This window comes from Bubalus bubalis, chromosome 4, assembly GCF_019923935.1.
Source record: "Bubalus bubalis isolate 160015118507 breed Murrah chromosome 4, NDDB_SH_1, whole genome shotgun sequence".
Classification (NCBI taxonomy): Eukaryota; Metazoa; Chordata; class Mammalia; order Artiodactyla; family Bovidae; genus Bubalus; species Bubalus bubalis.
In genome coordinates this window covers 92,207,862-92,229,328 of record NC_059160.1, presented here as the reverse complement: position 1 = coordinate 92,229,328, position 21,467 = coordinate 92,207,862, and the positions used below count along the sequence as shown (strand labels likewise).

The window sequence follows — 21,467 nt, the reverse complement described above, 5'->3', positions numbered from 1 at the left end:
CAGCTGCATCACAGAATTCGTGTTTGAATGATCTTCCCACCGTGTGATCAGTTCTAGCATGCTTAAACAGTTTCCACTGGCATGCAGAAGGATCAGCTGCTCTTAGTATCTTACCCTCATCCCTTCAAATCGTGATAAGGCTCTTAAGGGTCTCAAAGCTCTTAGGGTCCTAAGGGACTTTATGGCACCTAGTTCCGAGTAGCCCAGGGCATTAGCTATAAGGCTGACTAAAGAGACCTACACGGAAACAGAAGAGAAAAACAAAAACAAAAAAAAAGGAAACAAAAGATAAAACAGCAACAACAACAAAAAAGAAACAGAGGATCCAGAGTGTTAGAATAAAACCCCTAGCCCTGATTACACAAACTGGGCCCCGCCCCCCCGGAAGAGGAAGTGCGTTACACCAGCTGCCTACTTCAACTTGGACTCAAACGACCTGGAAGGAAAGGTGGTTGAGGCAGAAGAAAAAAACACAAAGGGAAGAGAACGTCGAGAGAGGGCAGAAGAACAAACATACAAACTGGCAAAGGGAAGAGGCTGAAGGGATAGGGGAATGAGGAAGTTCCATTGGAAGGAGAGGAGCCTGAACAGATCACAAAAACCTTACCCTCGCCCTTTACAGTCTCTGCAGGTCCCAGAAGTTCCCATTAAATTAAGCCAGACAAATTTAATGGTACCTATGGAAAAGAATACAGATAAATACACACACTCCACACAAGCTGCCCCTGCCTCAGCTCATTCACCACGGACTTCCAACAAGGACAAGCTCTCTTACTCCTGGTTGACAAGAAACCATTTGTTTGAGAATTGGATCAGTTACTACATCAACAAGGAAACGGATTCAGTAAGTACCACAGTAGGCTTTGCAGTTCCCAACAAGAAAAGGACCAAATGAAGAAACTTCTTGACAGAACTTTGGCTCCATGGGAACTCAAGTGACACTCTCACTTTTAACTGCAACAATCCTTCCATCTTTTTAACTAGAATCACAGCTCCTTCATGGTCATGAGAACTTGGGTAGGTCTGGACAACTGAATCCATATTTTCCCTTATAATTACCATACTTTCTCTCCACAAAGCCCCCAAAGAACTGGCCTCAGGTCTAACCTTTCTAGGAAAATCTTCTCTTATTCTTATCATCAGGATAACGGCTGGAAGGCTTCTTTGATAAATTTTTTATTTACAGATAAGGAAACTGAGACCCACACACAAGAATTTGCCCAGTATCAACACTGGCAGTTCTGCAGCCAGGATTAAAGGCCCAAACTCCTGATTCCCAGGCAGAACTCTTTCTTCCACAGACAAGTCAACACCCCCACTGGCTGGATGACAAAAACCCCAATAAAGGATTATGGTATCTGCACAATTTGGAGCTGCGTATATTGCCACACTGGGGAGAAGTAGTCTGGTGTCTAGGCCTGGAGTCACAGTCAGATGCTTTCCTGCTTTTACAGAGGCAAACCCACCTTATTCTACCAGAGCTCGCAGAGTGGCTATCCCACAGATCCCTTAACTACACGGAGGGCTGCCTGGGCCTAACCTGAGAGACACAGAGCTCTTCAGGGGGAAGATGACCGGAAATACCTTTAGTTAGACTGTTTGGGCTCTGGGTTTCTTAGAGAAGTATTTCCCTTATACTGCACCACAAGTCTGGGATAGGTTAAGATGCTCTCATCAACAATTCTTAAATTCCCTGTACTGGGAAGTAATGATTATAGGTTGGCTTAGCCTAAACTGATGATATTTTAAAGCAAATTTAGAGGCAAAAAAAGGGAAACAATCCACAATTTGGTTCTTGGTTTCATTTGATGCTTTTAAACTCTAGCTGAGGGAATTCTCAAGATTCTGTATCTCTGAACTGTACAAAAAGTTTTTTTTTTTTAAAAAAAACAAAGATATTTATAATTAAGCAGCAGGCTGGCAGGGGTAGAAGTAGCAGGTCAATGGCCTGGTGAGGGTCAGGGATGAGCAGGCTCAGAGGTTTCAGAGTTTAAAGCAGTGTGAACCTTTGGCTATGCCTGTCCTAATAATCCATGAGTGGAGATCTCTTCCCTGGAGGCCCAGGCAGTAGCCAAAGCAAGTCTGGAATGAATTGCTGCCCTATTCGGCTACTCAGGTTCTTTGAAGGGTAGATGGCTCAGAGTGTAATTTCTGTTCAAAACAACAGCCTCAAAAGCTTTATCTAGAACAAAGCAGTACCAACCAATCATTTTCCCTCCATCCATCACTGACAGTAAGACTCCACATGGAGTTGTTTTTTGTCTACGACTGCCAGGCGCGTCCAACTCTCAACCCTGAAGCATCTAACACTGTCTCATATTCTTAAGTGAGACCTGAATGGGTACATCTGAAGGTAAGCTACTTCAACCAAATACTTGAGGTCAAATTACCCAAATCAATTCTGCATAACTATGCCAGGTAAAGATTACAGAAAACTAAGCTTCATATAAGGCTTTTTTCTGATGATAAATAGGCCCAAAGTGGGGAAAAGGGTGGAGGAGGTATAGATGCCAATTCAGAGGCTGGCTGTAAATGCTGCTGAGATAGTCTGCTATTCAACTGACCAATCTAACCAAGATCTCCTCCCAAGGCAGCATCGGCAAGCGTCCTATCTGGGTAGTTAATGGTAATTTTATAATCTGCTGAGTCTCCATGTTAAACACTCACTGGACATAATCAGAACACTGCTTAGAAGAATTAAGGAAAGAATAAAACCTGAAAAAAAAAAGGAACTGAGGGCAAGTAAAAATCCAGGCTATCTGTGGCTGCAGGCATAGAAGAAAAGGGAGACACAGCATGACTTTTTTAAAATGACATGAACATTTCCAAATGCAGATTGTTTTCAGTAGTGAATTCAGGATGAGGTGAATGGTCTCTACAAGTTCCCATCCCTGGAACAGATATGCTGGCTAATCTCTGGATCTGCTGGGGGTAAATTTCCCTGGGAAAAGACGATGAAATTCTCTTCCAGGACACAATCTCCAGGGCAGCCAAGGACCTAGGCAGAAGAAAATGTCTCCGGGAACTCACGTGGCTTATAAACAAAGAAAGTTAATCTTGGAAGTTGTCTAGATCATCTCCATGATTCTAAAAAGTACTCTTAGAGGCTCCAAGAGGCAATGAGGAAGAGTGAAAATCCATTAGAGGAACAAACAAGGTGATGGATAACAGGTTCCGGCATCGAGTCACTGGTGGATGAGACGGGAGGGAAGAGAGTCTCTCAGGGAGGCTGCTAAATGAGGACTGAAAATGTACACCGGCTGGATGTTCTAAACGCCAAAGGGACCAGACTTTTTATGTAAAAGGACAGCAAAGCCTCTGATGGTTCCAGCTGTCCAGGTGTCAGTCTAAGCCTTATTCTCCATCCATAACTCGCGCAGCGCAGCCAGGGCACGGACTGGAGCTGCCACCCCTGCCCCCACTCTGGCACACTCTGCTTCCCCACACCTGGCAGGAGGTTTTGTGCTGTGGGTGTTGAATAAACATTTGATACATGAAGAATAAAGGCACTGCTCTGCCTGACAGAAAACTGAGAGTCCTAGGAGAGACCTGTTCCCAGAATGCGGGATTTCCACAAGCCTGGAATCAGGCAAGAGTGGCCTGGACGGCCAAGGTGAGCTTCCCAAGGGTCAGGGCCATACCTCCCTGTCCCCTGTGACTCCCTATGGCTCCTGGGACAATTCCACATGGAGAATGGTATTTTGTTTATTTCTGTTTACTAGTTACTGGTCCAGAAGTGTTTCAGGAGCCAGAGTCAGGTCTCATGGCAATGGAAGAATCCAGCAACTCCCCAAAGTTAGGGGGATTTAAGGATTATTGTCAGCGGACTCCATGTCTTTCTCATGTCTTTCGCTTCCCTGTCACTTAGTATAAAGAGTGCTGAAAGTATTTGCTAAATACATAGCGACCTGCAGAACGGTTAATTCTTCTATAATAGCAGCGGAATGTGGGGTACTTGATTGCCCACCGAGAGGGAAGAGGAGGGGAGTGGCACAGGTTAGGGTGAACAGGAGGCAGGTCAAGGTGGGGAAGGTCTGTGCTGAATCGCAGCTTCCCTAGGGCTGCTGGAAGTTTGGGAGTGGACGTCACCATCTGAGTTTCTGGTACGTCTAGATGACAAGGGGCCCCTAGGTCTCCCGCGAGGGTCCACCTGACTCTAAGCTGTCCTGAGGCGTCACAGTGAAATAAGGCTCCAGGGAACTTCCACTGTCCTGTAGAAAGAGATCTGGCCTGTGTCACCTCAGGTCTCTGGGTTTGATCCCATCTGTGGGAGGAGGCAGAGGCCCTTCCGTCACAAGGGGCTGCCACCTCTGGCTAGAGGCGCTCATGCCGGCCACCCCGGGGCAAGACCTCCCTGGTTCACTCTAAGGGCAGTGACCTCCTCACCTCACTGGAGCAGAGTGACAGCTCTCGGAAGGAGTCGAGGATGCTGTGCTGGGAAAGGAGTGCATTAACCCAGCAGAGACCACCCTGGTGCGGAGTGCCTGGTGTCTCTGACTTCTGTGCTGCTTCGTGCCAGCCCAGAGGGGCTCCGTAGGCAGTTCACCAATGAAACCTATTTTAAAAGGACCAACCCAGCCGCCAAACACCCCCCTTCTCCACCCTCAGAAGGAAGTGAAGCCACCTTCGGCCCTGCTCCTGAAATTCCCATTTGTTCTCATTCAAATGCCGATTTGACTAGAGGAAAAAAGCTTCAGTGATCAGACAGAATAAGAAGCACTCATCATGGTTAGAAAGCCCAATAAGGAACAGTTCCTGGTGGAGTGAGAAATAGTTATAGGTGACGTGGCTTCAGCCTGAAAAATAACACAGCAGGTAAGGACCTCTGAGCCATGGAGATGGTCTTGAAACCTGGAGAAAAAAAGGATTTTTTAAGTTTGATCACCACTGTGGAAACAGCCATGTGTGGGGAGGAGTGGGAGTCGGGGGAGGGTTTCTTTTGGGTTCTTTCCTCTCCTTGACAGATTTGTTCGGATGAGTCTGGTATGAAGACTTGAGATGGATGGGAGTGTACCTGGGCATGGTCAGCAGGAGAGTCTACTTAGATCCCACCCACCCGCCCCGTCCTCAGCCCCCTCCTGGCAGCGGCAGGACAACACTGTTGGGCTGGGGCCAGAACCTTCCTGTTCCCGGTCTAATAACAAAGCTTGGACACCAGCGATTCCTCTTCCCATTCCTAATCCCAGAAACTTCTAGGTGAAACCACTAATGAACTGGTGACTTAGGCCCTGGAGCAAATGCGGGGGCTTCAGCATCGCTTCCCAAGTCACCACCTGAGTGCTCCAAAGGGAACTTTACCCAAACCTCCTATCGGCCTACCCCCTGGGCCCCCGGCAACACCAGCCAGTAGAGGAAGGACAGTCCCTGTCTTTGTTTTCCTGCTGGCAGCGGAGGGAAGGAGAAAGCAGGACACGTACGGCCACGATGAGGAAGTCCAGCCAGCACCAGGCATTGGTGAAGAACTTGACGAAGCCGTAGGCTGTCCACTTGAGCAACATCTCCAGGATGAAGATGTAGGTGAAGACTTTATCAGCGTACTCCAGGATGGTACGGATGGTCTTCCTCTGCTCGATGTAGATGTCCTCAAAGGCCTGGAAGAGAGGCAGCAGCTGCCTATAGTGCCTACAGGGAAACGAGCAACACGGAAGTACCACCCCCACCCCCGCAACCCCCGGCAGCCTTCCCACCTGTGCTGGCGGGTCATCCGCTCCCCATCTCCCTTCACTCTGTCCCTTGCTACACATGGCTTTTCTTTGTAAAAAACTTTTCTTGAGATGTAATTTTCATACCTCATAATTCAGCTACTTAAAGTTTACAGCGCAATAGCTCTTAATGCATTCAGAGTCATATATTCATCACCACAGTCGAATTTAGAATATTTTCATTACCCTCTAAAGAAACCCCACACCCTCCAGCTGTCACCCTCTAGTTTCCCAATCTTCTCCTAGTCCTGGCAACCACCAATCTGCTTTCTGTCTCCAGAGACCAGCTCCTTCTGGACATTTTGTATAAACTGAATCATATAACATGTGGTCCTTTGTGAATCAGGGGTATTAGGGAAGTAAGGGAAGTTGCTTTGAATGAGGCAAGCTAAGCAGTGAAGATACTTGGTCATTCGTATTCTTATCCTGATGAAAAGGGGGCCTTGGGCTCAAGAGGGATCATGCTGAGGTCTAGGATGAAGATACAGACAAGTGTGAATTCTAATCCCCAGGATTAAAACACCAGCCTGAAGCACTGGAGTAGATCGTTACTCTTGGTCTACAGCCAGGCTGTGTTGTTAGAGAAACTGGGCTCAGGCCACCCAGTCTTTCCTGCTGGTCCCTATATCCCTGCCCAGTCAATCCCCCAGCAGATTCTCCCCAGACCTCACCAGGGCACCACTGCTGAGTAGAATCATGAAGATGATGAAGGTCTCGAACCAGTTGTGCTCCACGATGAGGAAGCAGGTTTTCCGCAGGATCCACCAAGACTTGCCCAGTCCCTCCTCAATGTTGACCTGGCAGCACTTAAATCTCTGGACACAACCTGGCACCGGCGGGAGAGGCAGATCAGACTGCGGGCCGTGCCCCGCCCGGACGCGCCCGGGCCCCCCCCCGCCCGGACGCGCCCGGGCCCCCCAGGTGCCGCCCCACCACACAGCACAACGCGAGTTCAGCAGCTGACTCAGAATCTGACTCAGAAGTGGAGAGGGTGGTGGGGCTGAAGCTATGCTGCCGGGCAGCCAGGGCAAGGCCCTCTGGTGATGGGAAGATATCCTATAAAGAAGCAGTGAGCGGGAGGAGAAGAGGGTAGTCAGGAGGCAGACACGGTGGAAGTCTTGGGGCTGATGTCGAGAAAAATGGACAAAGAAAAGTTTGAGAATAAAAACTTGTTACAGCTGAGCATCCAATGGGGAAAATGGTATCAGCCTCCCTGAAATTGATGAGGCGGGGAACAAAGTTCCTGCAGATACCCACAGAACCCCCTTCTTCCCGGCCAACCACGGACCCTAGCATAAACGTTGTCTGCAAGCCATGCAAGTGCTACATGCCATCCGCTCTCCTGGCCCCCTTTCACCTTCCGTGAAGCAGGCATCTGGATCCAAGTACTCCTCAGGCTGTTCCACAGGGACTTCTTCTACTTCTGGTTTGATGTCAATGGTGCTTCCTTCAGAGGAGCTGGTGTCGTCCAGTTTCTAGATACATAAGGAGAAAGGAGAGCAGCACTGCTATAGCAGCACGTCTGCTCTATGCTGACTACACTGCCTTTGGTACTGATGACGCAGCAGCTACAATTCAGGCTAGAAACTCATCATCATGCAATTCACCATGGGCTGACAATTATCACCGGGCCTGCAGAACCTGTCAGGAGGGCGTACAACATCACAGCCTGCTCGCGGATGACGGGGGTCCACCCTAAGCAGAAGGTGCCTATAGCTGGTCTCAGTGGTACAGCTCAGACAGATTGATGGCAGGGAAGTACTCAAGGGTTTCCTCCAGCCCCTGATACAGATGACTCAGAAGCAAGAGGGAACATCTCAGGAATCTAGCTCGTCTGGGGGTGGGTAGAATTGGTTCTCAAAGTTGAAAGTAAAGTGAAAGTCCCTCAGTTTTGTCCAACTCTTTGCGACCCCATGGACTGTAGCCTGCCAGGCTCCTCTGTCCACAGAATTCTCCAGGCCAGAATACTGGAGTGGGTGGCCATTCCCTTCTCCAGGGGATCTTCCCAACCCAGGGATTGAATCCAGTTCTCCTGCACCGCAGGCGGATTCTTTACTGTCTGAGTCGTCAGGGAAGCCCAAAAGTTCAAAGTTGAGAGTTGGCTACTCCAAAATCTCTCTGCCAGGCCCATGGCTGGACCAGTCCCAAGGCTGATCATTTGTTCCTACACAGGATCAAGACAGGTTTCTCAGCTGGGACCTTACATCTTTGCTGCCTTCAGGATCCGACTCGCTGCTGACGTCCTCGGTGTTTAGGTTCTCAAAATCGGACTCGCCCACGGCGATGGGCACTCGCACGGTCAGGTTAGGATTGTTGATGAAGGACATGTGGTCCTCGTCGATGATGTACTTCTCCACGCTGCTGCCGATGCCGCTGGTGGTGCCATTGCCATTCTTCTGGAAGTCACCGTTCCGGTGGATGTCGGCGCCGGTGTGGTTGGCGATGCAGTTGGCTTTCTTCTCGTACAGCTCATCCAGAGGTTTCACTTCATCGGCCTCGCGATGCTTGAAATGGGCCTGCATGAAGGCATGCACTTTCAGTTTGATCCACGCCACGCCCTTCTTGATCCGGATCACGGAGATTTGCAGGTTGTTCATTTCTCCATCATCGTCTGTGGCTGCCAGGTTGTCAGCACTGAAGGAGCTCAGAAGCAAGGCCAGAAACAGGTTCAGTACCTGCACCAGGAGCATTAGGAAAATGGCGAGTGAATGGAGAATGGTGTTGGGTACAGTTATCCACTCAACTAGGGCTGTAAACTGCAAGCTCACAGGCTTACGTAAAAGACTCGAGAGTTTCTACTGTGCTGTGTTTGACTCACGTAGTGTTTTAAGTGCTCATGTCACTATGTGGACATTTTGATTGGTTTTGGTTGTAATACAAGGAGTTTAGTATTCCTTTTTTTGGTTCTTTTATAGTGCTATTCACATATATATGTACTTCAAAACATATTGCTTTTCTTATAATCAGAACAAGCAAAGGTTGTACCCATTTTGGGAGAAAATTCTCCAAAAATACAAACAAATACAAAAATACAAAAAATACAAAAAGGTGGGCATGGATTATTGAGAAGGATCAAAGAATGCCTAGACACCACATGTTCTTCAGCAGCAGGTGTCCTGGAGGACCCAGGTTAGAAAAAACTAGGCTTGGAGAACCAGACTTTCATATAACAAATCTAGAAGGTGGGACTGAAATATATTCCATGTTATCCTATTTTAAGAATTCATTTTCTTTGTTTTCCTAACATTTATCAAAATTAAGTAGCTCTAGCAAGAGGGTGATGGTGACTTTTGGGTTCTATATCTAAGTGTCAGGCCATTAGAAACAAGTTTCGTTTATTTTTCTTTTCTTTTTTCTTAACCACACTGGGCATTAATATTAATTTATTTTTATTAAGACTTACTTTTGAAAAGTGGGAGAGATGTTCACTTCTTGATTTACACTTGGCCCTTACTTTGTCATACTTCTGAAGAAGAGTAAGGCTTACATTTTAAGTGGAAATAATCATATGTACAAGGTGGGAGAAACAGAAACAATATATGAACTCTAAGTATCTGGGTTACCTTGGCCATTTGCAGCATTAGAGGAATACAGTTAAATGGGGGTCAGCTGATGAGGGCTTTGAAGGCCAGGCTGAAATATTTGAATTTTAATTGGATCCACTATTGGTCCTTGAGCAAAGGAGTCACAGATGATGACAGAGATTTGAGAAAGTCAATTCCTACTAGGTTCACATGTGGTAGGCTGGGAGGAGGGGTTGGGAGTTAGGAGGCTGTTCCTTGCATGAGTGGATAAGGGTCTGGATCAGGCTATAGGAACCTCAAACCTTGGCAAGCAGAAGAATCTCCTGGAGTGGGATACTTGTTAAAAACGAGCATCTCCTTGGTCTCACCAGAAAGATTCTGATTCAATACATCTGGTATAGGTCCTGGGACTTGGCCTTTTTTAATGAGTGAAACTCAAGGTGACTGTAACGAAGGTGGTCTTCCTCGGACTTTTAGAAATACCAGATGGGTTGCAGAAATGGAAAGGAAGGGGCAGATCTCGGAAATACCACAAAGAAAGATGCATATATAGAAATGCTAAGAAGAAAGATATGAGAGACATCAGATATTTACCTGGAATGGAGAGAAAAGTCAGAAGAGACTGACAGATTCCTACAGATGACATGGGCAGAAGGACTGAGCCAGGGGGGACTGGGAAAAGTGTCATCACAGGCAGGAATAGCAATGGATTTTGTCGTGTGCTCAGGTGTCTGCAGCCAGTCATGGGAGGATGTCCCTGAGACTACCGAGGACAGGAGACCAGAGCAATGGGCGGTCAGGGCTGGCGATGCTGACTCTACAATGGATAAGAGCTGTAGGCAGCAGCTGTCTTCACCGAAGGAGTGGGAAGACTGGAGGGATCAGGACTGAGGGGAAGATGGCTGGGAATGGAGAATGGGAGTGACTAAGAAACATTACATTGCCTGTTTTTATAGGTCCAATGAAAGACTAGGGTGGGCAAGGCTGGTTCAGAGGTTGATGAGTAGGAATGCCCTACTGGCATATACTTCTCTATGGCAGAAAAAGGAAGAGAACCACTCTCGGTGAGTTTATAAGGGGTCATCTGAGTGTGTCTTCTTCTAATCCTCCTTCTTGTACACTTGCAGGCGGGCTCTGGCCTGATTTGAAAGATGAGTGCTTCTCAAACTATAATGTGTATGTGGATCACCTCGGAATCATGTTAAAAATGCAGATACTAAAAAAAAAAAAAAAAATTGCAGATACTGATTGTGGGGAGTGGCCTAGGATTCTGACTCTCTAGTACACCTTTGAATGTTCTCACTGCTGCTAGTCCTCGGATGACACTTTGAGAAACAAGGTGTTAATTTCTGTTGGTGAACATTCTATTTCCAGAGGCAAGTGACAGCAGGTGGACAGAGTGAAGCAAGGAAGTGATTTGAAATTTATAAACATCAGATAAAATCCTGGGATGGCTTAGATCCATGGTTCCCAAAGGAGGGCAATTTTGCCCCCTGAGGACAGTTGGTAATGTCTGGAGACATCTTTGGTTTTTACAACTTGGGCTGGGGGTCACTACTGGCCAGTAAAGAGCAGATGCCAGGGATACTGCAAACACCTTACAATACACAGGACAGTTCCACAACAAATAATTATCCAGCCCCAAAGATCAGGCTGAGAAGTTCTGAGGTTTTTTTAATAGTAGAAAGACCACAGACTTTGAAATCAAGGATCTAATACAAGCCCTGACGTTTATTAGCTGCGGGACTTTGGAAAAGTGCCTTAACTTTGCTGAATTTTGTTTCCACAATTATGAAAAGGTTGACAGGCTATGAGGCTCATGACCCACTAGGCCTCTGAAAACAGCAGTCTCTTTTCCTTTGTACCTTAGGGTTCTTGGGCCAAGAAAGAATAAAGACCAACAGAGACATGGAAGGACTAAGTAGACTGGGCTTCTGGGTCAAGGGTAAAATGCTCAGAGCAAAGAACAAAAAGATGTACAAGTTAGTACTAACCACCAAGTTGCCAATAACCATGACCATCATGAAGACAATGAGGCACATGGCCTGGCCAGCCACCTCCATGCAGTCCCACATGGTCTCGATCCATTCCCCGCACAACACTCGAAAGACAATGAGGAAAGAATGGAAAAAGTCATGCATGTGCCAGCGAGGGAGTTCACAGTCCTGGTTGATCTTGCAGACACATTCTTTGTAGCTCTTTCCAAAGAGCTGCATCCCCACCACAGCAAAGATGAAGACAATAATGGCCAGCACAAGGGTCAGGTTGCCCAGGGCACCCACTGAATTTCCAATAATCTTGATCAGCATGTTCAGGGTGGGCCAGGATTTGGCCAATTTGAAGACTCGGAGCTACGGAAAAGAAACCCAAACAAAACCCAAATGAAATTCAATTAATTTAATCTCATCACATGGCTACAATAAAAACATACTAAATTAGTAAGATCATTACAAATACTGAGCACCCTTGGGAAATTCTCAGGGTTTTCTAACAGTATCTTAAAACTGAAAGAAACTGAGGAACAGATAAAGGAAAACTAATTAACTGCAAAATAAGTGAAAGATTTTGAACTAAGAACCAAGAATACTGCTTCTAGTCCCTGAATTAGTCTCTAGGTCAATCCACCTTTTAAAAATCCATACATGAACATATCTTTTTCCTACTGATTTTCCCTTGACTTCTCAGCAGTCATATTAAGGAAAATGTGATTTGTAGTGAACCGGAAGATCAGCTTGGTAAGGACAGTGAGAATAAATCATCTGTCTCTTTAAAAAAGCAAGCATTTAAAAATTCTACATATCTCTCTTTTTGCCTGCCAATAAATAGGTAATGGTTGATATGAAACTTTGTGACATGCTTGGACTAACTGGGAGGAAAAGCAGTTTCCAAGGGGCAGTTCTAATATAGCAAAAGCCTTATGAAAAGGGACTACACTGATATTAATTCAGAGGACAGAACTTTTGGTATCTGTTAATCAGAAAATTTCTGTATTCTGTGATGAATGATTATAAGGTCTTGGCTAGCCAGCTGAGAATTATAATGAACAAAGCCCATGAACAGAGATCACCATCATATGTCTTAAGTTAATAACTACACATGTAGTAGTATGTGTAACAGGATGTAACAGGAATTCTCGTAGAAGGCAACCATGTTGATTTGGACATTTTTTTTCCCCTACTGAAAATCTGAGTTTTGTCTGAGAGTTCAAGATTTACCAGGTGATGCTCTGTATGTAACCTGGGTCTCTCACAGTTTTCCACCATTCTGACTGGCTGTTAATGTATTCAGAGTATTAGTGATAATGCTTCTATCACTTAATTCTTCATCTTATCTTCTAAATAACAAGAACTACTCTCAAAAAGTCTACTGTTGGCTGGATCCTAACCAAAGACCAGTAAGCAGAGGTTCCAGAAATGTGACAGATGTTATTTGTGACTTGGATTGAATGAGATTTCTGTTTTATAAACAGTTTCATTCTAATCCAATTCTCTTTCTTAAATAAGCTGAATATCCTTAAATCCTTTCAGTTGTCAGTGCTTAGGTATTTTCCCAATAAGAGAAACAAATCTAAGCCATTTCTGATGCTCTGTCTGAGTGGGATACCCTCAAGGTAACTCAGCTTCTCAAGGGACTCAATCAGGACATCACTCATGCCTATGCTTCATCGGAAGCTATTCTGAGGATATTGTTAACTATTAATACGTTCAGAGGCATTTTAGTAATTTGAACACTAATTTCTTCAAATACATTAAAAAAATCCTTCTTAGCTAAAGATCTGTGTTCAACAACTAATTTCAATATAACTTAAAAAAACATTATTTTATTCTCATTTTCTGGAAGGGGTCACCATGATAGAAGAAATGAGCCATCTTTGGAAAAGGGAGAAATATTTGCCATTTCAGGGAGATGTTCAGATAAAGAAATGGGCTCACGAGCAAATTCAAATCAGACCTCAGAATAGCTCTTGTGAATCCTTCTTCATCTTTTATATTAACCATTATTTTCTGAGGAACTTCATAAAATTGATTTATGTTTGTTGACTGATTAAAAAAAACCTACTTTCTAGATTAGGTAATCAACAGAAAAGTTTTTCAATATTTTAGTTGATAAACCAATAAACAGTCAACTGAAACTGGGAGGAGGATACAGCTAAGAATTTTGTAAAATCATCAGATTAACTTATACAAAATTCTTCCTAGTAGCTACAAGACAGGAAATGTAAAAAAGAAATTGGAGAAATATGGAATACCAATCGGAAAGATCGCAGCACCGAAAGCCCCTCCACGTCTGCTAGACTCAGTTCCATTAAACTGAGGGAGACAATAAATCCATCAAAAATGTTCCAACCTTCTTGGAAATAATAGTAGGGATCCATGGCTATGAGCTTCAGGAACATTTCCGCTGTGAAAATTCCAGTGAAAACCTAAAGAGGGGGAAGGCAGGGGTAAGAAAAAGAAATAATAGAAAGAAAACACCTCTATCATTATCTTTGAATATGGCAAGTCCAAGAAGCCACAAGCATCAGCCTTCACTAAATTCTGCTTCTGAGGACATCAATACCTGGATGTCCCCTGACAACTCTACCCGATGCAGGAAAGTCTTATTTTCCTCTTGAATGAAGAGGAAACGTTCCCATCTTTGTTGCTGGAACTACCCAATTCATATTGTTCAAGAGGGCAGTTAAAAAATCATTCTAAGCAATCAGGAATATCACACAAGTGATTCATAAAGGGTCAGCAGTCATTTGAATGTGTATGCCACATTTGGGATATTGACAAAAAAAAAAAAATCACTCATTGTGTTTTAATTATATTAGAAAAATACAGCATTATTCCTGATTTAACATTATGTGTCTCCTTGACTGTAGACATATACTACAGAGCTTCTTCTTTTAAATGGTAAAAGCAACAGAAGAACATTGCTTAAAGTGTGCAAAATATTAGAGAAATAGTCTCACTGCCTTGCATACAATTATTATTTTAATGTACTCCTTTTTTTTCAAATGCATAAAAATATTTTGTCAGAGTTTAAAACCACAGACTCCATAATATCTTGGCTTTTCACTTATCTTGATTTATCATGACTCATTTCACTTGACACACTTTTTTCACTATCATGACTCCATTCATGTTGCAACACAGTCTTCCTAGCTCCCACTTTCATTGCTTGTATAATATTCTATTGGTTAAATACATCCTCAAAGAATTTTCTCATTGTTTGAGTCTCTGTTGGTGCTTCCTTTGGATTTTTTCAATATGATAATCAAGGATGTAACCATTGTTCTAGATTTGGAGCTTACTGGGTACGAGAACGATTTCTTCCCTCTGTTGCCTGACTCACTCCCACCTTTCTGCCTTTCAGAGCACCGTGTGTTTCCCCAGTGCCTTCTGTATCCTGAGGGCCTTAGTAGCATAACATGTAGGCAGAAAGCAAAATCCCATGACCACCAGTTTTGACAAGATCAATACTCTCATTCTAGGCTAACCACGTAATATCTATTACTGAATATCCTGTTTTTAGAGGAGAGGACTTTATATGCATCAGATTTAAAATTCATAATAAGTTAATAATTGTAACCACTTGGCTACCAAGTTTACATATGAAGGGGCTTGAGAAAATCTTCAGAGATATGGTCTGAGGTCAGAATTTAAAATAGTGAAAAATACTTAGATTATACTTGTGGTTTGGAAATACACTGAATTAATGCACACCAAAAACAAAACACAATGACTTGATGAAAATAAAACAAAATGGATAAGTGGTTTGGAAATTTTTGGTTTCCATATACATTTCTAAGCTTTCCCCATGCTGGGTCGGGAAGATCTGCTAGAGAAGGGATAGGCTAGCCACTCCAGTATTCTTGGGCTCCCCTTATGGCTCAGCTGGTAAAAAATCCACCTGCAATGCAGGAGACTTGGGTTTGATTCCTGGGTTGGGAAGATCCCCTGCAGAAGGGAAAGGTTACACACTCCAATATTTTGGCCTAGAGAATTCCATGGACTGTATAGTCCATGGGGTGGCAAAGAGTCAGACATGACTGAGTGACTTTCACTTCCCAGGTGGCTCAGTGGTAAAGAACCTGCTCGTCAATGCAAGAGACGCAGGTTTGATCCTTGGGTCGCGAAAATCCGCTGGAGAAGGAAATGGCAACCCATTCCAGTATTCTTGCCTGGAGAATCCCATGGACAGAGAAGCCTGGTGGGCTACAGTCCACAGGGTTGCAAAGAGTTGAACACAGTTAGACGACTGAGCACACTCGTATGCACTTTTTTAAACTGGCCTGCATCGGCTCTGACAGCCACACCAAGCTGCCCTCCTGCACAGATGCCCTGCTTGGGTCCCGGCACCTGACACCAAACCCCCCTCCATGCAGATGGGGCTTTAGAACCGGATCTTTTGAGGGGAAGGAGTATGGAAGGAAGTGCAAAAGGTTCACCTGACACCTAAGTTTAATTTCTGAGATTCTGACCAAAAAAGGAAAAACAAGAAGTTGTTTTTTCCTCCTTCATCAAGTACACGTGAATGTTATGGTTTCTTAAGTGCAGCTTAAACTTAAGTTTTCAGCCGAAAGGAATCCTTTTCATATTGTCATTTTTCTTCCTCTATGTCCCTGTAGTCTCTTATGTATACCTCTTTTTAAAGGGAGAGAGGACTCCATGCCCCTTGAAAGGGTCTTGGGGACCCCAGGGATCCCTGGCTATACCGATAGCAGCTGCACTAGAACATCAATTCTGAGGTGAATATTGGATGACATTCACAAGAGTGACGTTTATATACAGTTGTTGATGGCATCAAAGGGATAACCTTGAATTTGCTTTTCTCCACTTTTCAAAACAGCCAACAGCTACAAATTTATATTTACCCAAACTCCAAACAAGGGCAGCCCACTGTGTGGGCTGAAGGCATGAAGCAACATGCCTCTGTCACAGGCATTTCTTTTTTTTTCTTTTTTAATGTTTATTTATTTATTTATTTGGCTGTGCCAGGTCTTAGCTGCAGCATGCAGGGTATCTTTTTTTCTTTTTTTTAGTTGCGGCATGCAGAATCTAGTTCACTGCCTGACTAAAGGATTGTACCAGGACTCCTTGCGTTGGGAGTGTGAAGTCTTGGCTGCAGAACCACCAGGGAAGTCCCTATCACAGGTGTTTCTACCAGGCCTCTGGAGGCCCAGCCTCCCGTTAAAAGGCCGCACCACAGAACTGCGTCTTCTCTCAGGAACCAGAATTCCCACAGGATAGCTGTTCTGAGGTTCATCACCCTGCGCTATTACTGAGCACTTTCTGTGCATTCACCAAGAGCCAACGGGACAGCAGATTCAGTTTCCACTTAGTGTGAGTTAAGTGGGTTAATGTTTCTATGTAGAGAAACCTTCGTTGGGCTGACACTAAGGGCAGCAGAGACTGGACAGTCAGTGCCTGAACAGGGCCAGGAATGGTGCCCCAGCATGGGGTGTCCAAGCCCAAGCAGGATGTAGACAGCTTCTGGGTGGGGAAGCCTGGGATGGGGTGAGGAGGAGTCCTTGCAGGGGAAGGCCCACTCTGAGGTGTCTGAGTTCAAGTGGCAGGAAAAATAAGGCTGTGTGGGGGCCACCTGGCCAGGGAGAATGGGGCCTGAGAAGCGTGAGGAGGGGTCCAAGCAGAGGACACGGGGACTCAGGGTCTGACCAGGGGGAGGGGACCCCCATGTTGCAAGAGGTAACAGTGGCTTTTTCTTTTTTTTAATGAAATAATATACTAAGGATAGTGGCAACCAGGTTTCTTTTTGTTGGAGAAGGAGTTATAAACATAGAAAGAAGAAAAACAGAATGAGTCCTGTAATGCTAGGTTAGAATAAGTGGTGAGCCCTGTACAGAGAGGGCCCAGCTGTGTGTATTGCTCCAACAGATGCTGACTTGTAAATGTCAATCTCCAATAAAACAATCAAGAGTTGCTTGAAAAATGGCAGATTTCAGGCCTGAGACAGGAAAAAAAATATAAAAGTTAGCCTGAAATATTTCTGAGAAAACAAGGAGGCAATGAGGACATGTTGAGAGGACATGTTGAAAGGACATGAACGCTACCTTGCAGGGACTCCCACTGCCAGATCAGGAATGGTTTACACATCTACGCACAGGATAATAATGGGTTAAAACCCATTGAATAAAACGGAAAACCGGGAGTCCACACAGATATAATAAAGGAACAAATCAAAAGTTTAATGAAAAGCAGGAAATTTAGATAGTTTCAAAGTGTATTTCTCATGAACACTTATTAATTATAAACAGAATAAGAGTAACTGTACACGGCAGAACCTCCTCAATCAAGTGACCAAGGGACCAAGGGCAGAAATGGGACACGTGGAAATCACGTGCCACCTGGTAGACGCAATGAGAAAACAACAGCCTCACCTGGGCAACAGTCTTGCCAAATGCATGGCCTGAGTCTAATCAGGAGGAGGCATCAGACAAAGCCAGATCGAGGGAATTCTACAAAATAATTGGACAGTCATCTTCACAGGTATCAAGATCATAGAAGTTAAAGAAAGACTGAGGAGCTCTCTCAGGATGAAGAAGGTTAAAGAGATATGATAGCTAAACTCAAGAGTAACTCTGGAATGTCATTTGTTTGGGTATAAAGACATTATTGGGCTTACAAGCAAAATTTGAATGGGCCTGAGAATTTGATGGTAATGTACATAGTGATTTCCTGATGTTGGCAGTTATATCATGGTTCTGTAGGAGAATGTACTTGTTTATAAAAGTACACTACAGGGACTTCCCCAGTAGTCCAGTGGCTGAGACTCTGTGCTCCCAGTGCAGGGGGCCCAGGTCTGACCCCTGGTCAGGGAACTAGACCCCTCAACTGAAGAAACAAAAAAAAAGATCCTGCATGCTGCAACACAGACTGATGATCTTAGGCGCTGCAACTAAGATCTGGCCCAGCCAAAGACACAATAGATAAATAAATAAAAATAAATAAATAATTTTTAAAAACCACACATTACAGTATTCAGGGGTGACAGGCTTCATCAGCAACTTATTCTCAAAAGATAGTTTTTTACACCGCACTTGAAACTTTTCTGGAAGACTGAGACTGTTTAAAAAACTACCTATAAACTCACTATTGTGTTCAAATGGTTACCAAAACAACAACAACAAAAAGGCAGGAAAAGAATGATTACATTTACCTACTAAACAATACGAAAGTCACGTAGCCTCCCTGGCTTCAATTCCCTCTATAAACACGGGGGCTGGACGGAACTATCTTTATGCTTCCTCCTACTACGAAAAGTTTTTCTTAGGGAGAGGCTGGAAGAGACAGGGATTGCTAATTTATAGAATGCTGTTCTTATCTTCCCTCAAAAACATCCAAGGACACACACAACAGGGTACATCTGTGTACAAACACAGCCCAATTCACTGTCCCAGCTGTGGAAAAAGCCTCTCTGTCTACCAGAGAAGGCCCTAGTCTGCCTCACGAGCTAGCTCATCCATCTTTTCTCGTTGTTGTTCTCTTACTCTCAGGTTCAGGCAAAGGCTGTATCCACGTCTCCACGTCTTTGAAAATTCTCCTACTGAACTACATGTACACAGTTCCTAGGTATGGAGAGTACTTTCCACTATTTCCAAAACTTCTGTACGGGTTCTCGTTTTACCCTGTCAAATACTGATGACATGGTATTACTCTCAGTTTATAGATGCAAAACATTTCTGGACAGAAATCAATGGCTTATTCACAGCTAATATGTCCACACTAGTAAAGTAATGCTCAAAATTCTCCAAGCCAGGCTTCAGCAGTACATGAACCGTGAACTTCCAGATGTTCAAGCTGGTTTTAGAAAAGGCAGAGGAACCAAAGATCAAATTGCCAACATCTGCTGGATCATAGAAAAGGCAAAAGAGTTCCAGAAAAACATCTACTTCTGCTTTATTGACTATGCCAAAGCCTTTGACTGTGTGGATCACAATAAACTGTGGAAAATTCTGAAAGAGATGGGAATACCAGACCACCTGACCTGCCTCTTGAGAAACCTATATGCAGGTCAGGAAGCAACAGTTAGAACTGGACATGGAACAACAGACAGGTTCCAAATAGGAAAAGGAGTATGTCAAGGCTGTATATTGTCACCCTGCTTATTTAACTTATATGCAGAGTACATCATGAGAAACGCTGGGCTGGAAGAAGTACAAGCTGGAATCAAGACTTTCGGGAGAAATATCAATCACCTCAGATATGCAGATGACACCACCCTTATGGCAGAAAGTGAAGAAGAACTAAAGAGCCTCTTGATGAAAGTGAAAGAGGAGAGTGAAAAAGTTGGCTTAAAGCTTAACAGTCAGAAAACTAAGATCATGGCATCCGGACGGTCCCATCACTTTATGGCAGATAGATGGGGAAACAGTGGAAACAGTGGCTGACCTTATTTTTTGGGGGTCCAAAATCACTAGAGATGGTGACTGCAGCCATGAAATTAAAAGACGCTTACTCCTTGGAAGGAAAGTTATGACCAACCTAGACAGCATATTAAAAAGCAGAGATATTACTTTGTCAACAAAGGTGTGTCTAGTCAAGGCTATGGTTTTTCCAGTAGTCATGTATGGATGTGAGAGATGGACTATAAAGAAAGCTGAGCACCAAAGAATTGATGCCTTTGAACTGTGGTATTGGAGAAGACTCGAGATCCAACCAGTCCATCCTAAAGGAGAGCAGTCCTGGGTGTTCACTGGAAGGACTGATGTTGAAGCTGAAACTCCAGTACTCTGGCCACCTGATGTTGGGAAAGATTGAAGGCAGGAGAAGAAGGGTACGACAGAGGATGAGATGGTTGGATGGCATCACCGACTCAATGGACATGAGTTTGGGTAGACTCCGGGAGTTGGTGATGGACAGGGAGGCCTGGTGTGCTGCAGTTCATAGGGTTGCAAAGAGTTAGACACGACTGAGTGACTGAACTGACTAAATATGTCCAAACCAGAGCTCCTGATTTTAAACTCCACCCCCAGTCATCCCCATTTCCCCCTTGGTTACCCACTGCCCCCAGTCTAGATACCCTTCCTGATATCTCTCCCTCCCCCTGAGTCCAAAGTATCCTGGACCATTCACTGCTCTCTGCCTCCACTGCTCCTCGTACATTACTTCTCCCTTGAAGACTCTGCCCCTGGAGTGCTCTCCCATTTAGAGCTTGGACTGGTTGGCTTGGCTCCCTGAACATTAGCTGTTGACCTTCTCCTTTCTCCCTTTCCTTCATTGATGATTCTGAGCAAAGTTGTCTGAATGCTCACAACTCTAATTTTGGTGTGACCCTAAATCTCTAGGTTTTCTTTTTTTTTTTTTTCCTAGGTTTTCAAGAAGGAAAAAATGATGTTGTTTCCTGGCCCAGTCTGAGGCAATTCTGTTCGTAGTAAGTAAAAAGGCCTCTCAAAATCCCTTGAAAATCAAGGACCGATTCTGCCAAAAGCAAGTAAAAGCAAAGACTTTAGGGAAAAAAAAAAAAAACTATAGAAAACACCCCACCACTATCAATAACAAAGTTGATCAAGTAATATCTCTCATTACATAACCATTGGGCAATAACATAAAAAGTATATCTATATGATGCTGTTGATTGGCTCCAAAATGCTGCTTCATGGCCAAGCCCCAGAAGTCAGTCAATCACACAGCGAGCTGACCCTCGGGCACCTTTCAGAGCAGGTTAACAGATGTCCTGGGTAGTCTATGGGGGTGTTCTGCTTCAAGACTACAGGTATTTCACTGAACTGCCCATCACAGTGGTGGCTGGAAGTGCATCACTGACTCAGTCACGGACATCGGAACGATTACAGCAGCATCTTGGATATGTACTAGGGAGTACAATCAGCTGTGGCAACTAACCAGGTAAGGGATCCCTTTTGCCATGTATGTATTCTAGAATTAGAAGTCAAAATGATATTACTATTATAATGCACTGATAGAGTATTAAGACTTAAGGTAGAAACTCTGTGTGTGTATGAGAGAAAGAGAGAGAGGGAGAGAGAGAAACAATTACCAAGCAGTGATCATGCACAAATTACATGGTAACAACTAGAATGGTATGCCTATGGTGCAATTTCTAAGGAGTAGTGAGGCCAGATGACCTAGAGGATTCTTTCCAATTAATTTTTTACTATCAAAATTTAATCAACTCCTGATTTTTATACTAAAGAAGATAATCCCCAAATCACAACTACTTGACTTCTGAATACTCTGTATAATCTATTTTTTTTTAAAAACTGCATACTTATCAT

At 44.2% G+C, this 21,467-nt stretch overlaps 1 protein-coding gene across 5 annotated transcripts in view; it reads right to left on the bottom strand.

Moving 5' to 3' along the window:
• Positions 1-21,467, bottom strand: part of SCN8A (sodium voltage-gated channel alpha subunit 8) — a 200,565-nt gene that overhangs the window by 22,430 nt on the left and 156,668 nt on the right. For 3 of the 5 annotated variants that reach the window (XM_044941758.2, XM_044941759.2, XM_044941760.2), the window contains exons 16-21: positions 13,476-13,649; positions 11,221-11,577; positions 7,907-8,377; positions 7,060-7,177; positions 6,374-6,528; positions 5,418-5,591 (exon numbers count right to left, since the gene is read on the bottom strand). In XM_044941758.2, the coding sequence (XP_044797693.1) occupies positions 5,418-5,591; positions 6,374-6,528; positions 7,060-7,177; positions 7,907-8,377; positions 11,221-11,577; positions 13,476-13,649 (1,449 nt within the window). Of the gene's footprint in view, positions 1-114; positions 238-5,417; positions 5,592-6,373; positions 6,529-7,059; positions 7,178-7,906; positions 8,378-11,220; positions 11,578-13,475; positions 13,650-21,467 lie in introns of all 5 variants that reach the window. The other 2 variants (XM_025284201.3, XM_044941761.2) reach the window with 1 other exon arrangement.